The sequence below is a fragment of the Budorcas taxicolor genome, chromosome 2 (assembly GCF_023091745.1).
Source record: "Budorcas taxicolor isolate Tak-1 chromosome 2, Takin1.1, whole genome shotgun sequence".
Lineage (NCBI taxonomy): Eukaryota > Metazoa > Chordata > Mammalia > Artiodactyla > Bovidae > Budorcas > Budorcas taxicolor.
In genome coordinates, this window is record NC_068911.1 from 35,056,801 (window position 1) to 35,059,899 (window position 3,099).

Genomic DNA, 3,099 nt, shown 5'->3' on the forward strand with positions numbered 1-3,099 from the left:
CTCCAGAGCTTCCGCTGGCATCTGATCCAGATGTGCTAATGACAGTCTGGGGCCGCAGTGCCCGAAGACCCAGAAGAACACCCTGGGGTGGAGTGAGGGGGTAATTTTGCCCACCCCACCCCCCCCCCCCAACCTCGATTCTGCATTCCTGAGCTTTGACCTCCACGGAGCAGCCACAGGGCAGCTTGAAACCCTCCCAGCCCCTCTGCAGACAGTCTGGCTGTGTCGGAGAGCTCACAGGTACATTACAGGCTAAAATAGCCCTGTGTTGGATCAGCCTGCCCTTCCTGTACACGTCCTGGTTTTCATTTACTGTAAATTACCCTGCTTCTCCTATCAGACTTGAAAGGGAAAGGAGGGAAAGGGCAGGAGCGTAGCCATGAGTTTGCTTCACCCAACGTGGCAGCCTCCAGTGCAGTCACGGCAGGAACAGGGACTGACCCAAGCCTCTGAGTGTAACCTAAGGAGCCTGCAGGAGAGGTGGCGTTGGGAAGTGCAAAGGGCCTGGGTCTCCCGAGTCAGAAAGACTCAGGTTCAAGTTCAGCTCCCTCCTCTACCAGCAGTTGGTTACCTCCCCTCTCAGGGCCTCAGTCTTCATTTTGAAAGTGGAAGTGGGGACTTCCCTGGTGGTCCAGTGGCTAAAACCTCTCGCTCCCAATGCAGGGCGTGCAGGAACGATTCCACACGTCCCAACTAAGAGTCTGCATGCCCCCACTAAAGATCCCATGTGCTGCAATGAACACAAAGACCAGATGCAGGCAAATCAATTAAAAAAAATTTTTTAAGTAGGACTTTACTGGTAATCCAGTGGTAAAAATTCTGCCTGCCAATGCAGGGGACACTGCTGCGATCCCTGGTTCGGGAAAATCTCACCTGACTCAGGGCAGCTAAGCCTGGGCGCCACAGCTGCTGAAGCCCGCGTGCCTAGAGCCCGTGCTCTGCAACAAGAGACGCCACTGCAATGAGAGGCCCTCACACTGAAACTAGGGAGAGCCCCCTGCTCACCGCAACTAGAGACAGGCTGCGCTCAGAATAAAGATCCAGTGCAACCAAGATTAAATAAACTTTTTAAAGTGGAGGTGAGAGAGCTCCGCTGAGGAGCGGGAGGTTGGGCCTCAGTTACAACCGCGTCGGCTCCTGGTCCCTGGTCTTTCAGCGGCATGGCGTGCGGGGCGACATTGAAGCGGCCCATGGAGTTCGAGGCGGCGCTGCTGAGCCCTGGCTCTCCGAAGCGGCGGCGCTGCGCCCCTCTGTCCGGCCCCACTCCGGGCCTCAGGCCCCCGGACGCCGAACCGCCGCCGCTGCTTCAGACGCAGACCCCACCGCCGACTCTGCAGCAGCCCGCCCCGCCCGGCAGCGAGCGGCGTCTTCCAACTCCGGAGCAAATTTTTCAGAACATAAAACAAGAATATAGTCGTTATCAGAGGTGGAGACATTTAGAAGTTGTTCTCAATCAGAGTGAAGCTTGTACTTCGGAAAGTCAGCCTCACTCCTCAACACTCACAGCACCTAGTTCTCCAGGTTCCTCCTGGATGAAAAAGGACCAGCCCACCTTTACCCTCCGACAAGTTGGAATAATATGTGAGCGTCTCTTAAAAGACTATGAAGATAAAATTCGGGAGGAATATGAGCAAATCCTCTATACTAAACTAGCAGAACAATATGAATCTTTTGTGAAATTCACACATGATCAGATTATGCGACGATATGGGACAAGGCCAACAAGCTATGTGTCCTGAAGCTTTCTTGCATATCTGGGTATCAGGTTTGACCTCAAGAGATGGCTGCTGTACACTTTTTGCAACTGGTTTGATATCACATTTCAGCTCCAACTTTTCATCCTGAGAACACTTAAATGTTTCTGCAGGTCCATTTTATACAACTTGAAAGACCTTAAAACTTTCTGGTTGCCACAAGCATAGCTTTCTTTTCTGCTCATCGAATAAACAGCTGTGCCCTACTGTGATAGATTTTTCAAACAAAAACACCTGGAGCAGCAGTTTAGCAAAAATATGCCCTCAGTGGCACTCAACAAATGGAGTTTCCCCAAGCACAGTTCTGTAAGAAGTGTGTGTGAGTGTGTATATGGGTGTATGTGTATTTTAAGTTATTATTTGTATTGTGCAAAATTTTTTTTGATCTTGGGGATTCTGGCTGTGAATTTGATGCACGACAATTATGGTTAAAAACATTTGCTTGGTCTACAGAAGATCATTAATGTTTTGTGACCATATAAGTTGTAACAGTGGATTGTTTTATGTGTAGGTATTATTGTTAAATACAGGGACTGTTTCCAGGCACAGAATATGAATCATAAGTTAGGATGGACATTAGATGTGATTATGATGACATAGCAAAGGTCTGTGGTCCTAGGTCTACAAATGTGTGGTGAGGAATAGAACAAACTGGAGACAGGCCATTTGACATCTGATTCTGCCTCACCGTGTTAGAACATTACTTTGACTCCAAGCCTTAAAAACCCACATGGAGTCTGTGCTCACCTCATTCACACGGGAGCTCCCTGGACAATGAACCTCTCAGAAGGGAAAAGTCTCCTCTGGAACAAGAGCATCAGGGTTTGATGGGGAGCACAACAAAGGTGGGCGCGGGCTGGGACAGGCCCCAGAGGCACTGCTGCTTGGGAGGAGCCACTTCACCTTTGTATCAGTTATTAAAAATAGAATTTGGATCCTTTGGTCAGGTTCCCCCAAATTCTTTTAAGAGATGTCCATGTTCAACTGCTTAGGCTTTGTTTTGGCAACCCCTGCCCAAAGTTGCTTACAGACTGTTCTTCACCTCATTTCCAAGGCTGAGGAACAGAAAGTAGCCTCTGTTTTGAGGAGGTGGAAGTTAAGTATACATTTATTTTTTACTGTGACTTGTTCAGGACCACATTTTACAAAATGCCTTGTTTCCTTTATTATTGTTTCTGGAAAGGAAAGTTCTATTAAAATTGTTTTAGTTTGAATATAGACTAGTTTTTTAAATTAAGGCTTATTTTGGGGAAAAACAAAACAAAACTTGAGTTTAATTCAAACATATGCCAGTACCTTCCAAAGTAAGGTAATATTCAGAGACAGTTGTCCTGATCATATGGCT

The 3,099-nt window shown here is 47.9% G+C and overlaps 1 protein-coding gene across 1 annotated transcript; it reads left to right on the forward strand.

Annotated features, from left to right (window-relative positions):
* The first annotated feature begins 1,160 nt into the window (after positions 1-1,160).
* Positions 1,161-1,872, forward strand: LOC128043975 (akirin-1). Its single transcript, XM_052636436.1, has one exon. The coding sequence runs from the start codon at positions 1,161-1,163 to the stop codon at positions 1,737-1,739; it is 579 nt and encodes a 192-aa protein (XP_052492396.1). The 3' UTR covers positions 1,740-1,872.
* The last annotated feature ends 1,227 nt before the right edge of the window (positions 1,873-3,099 follow it).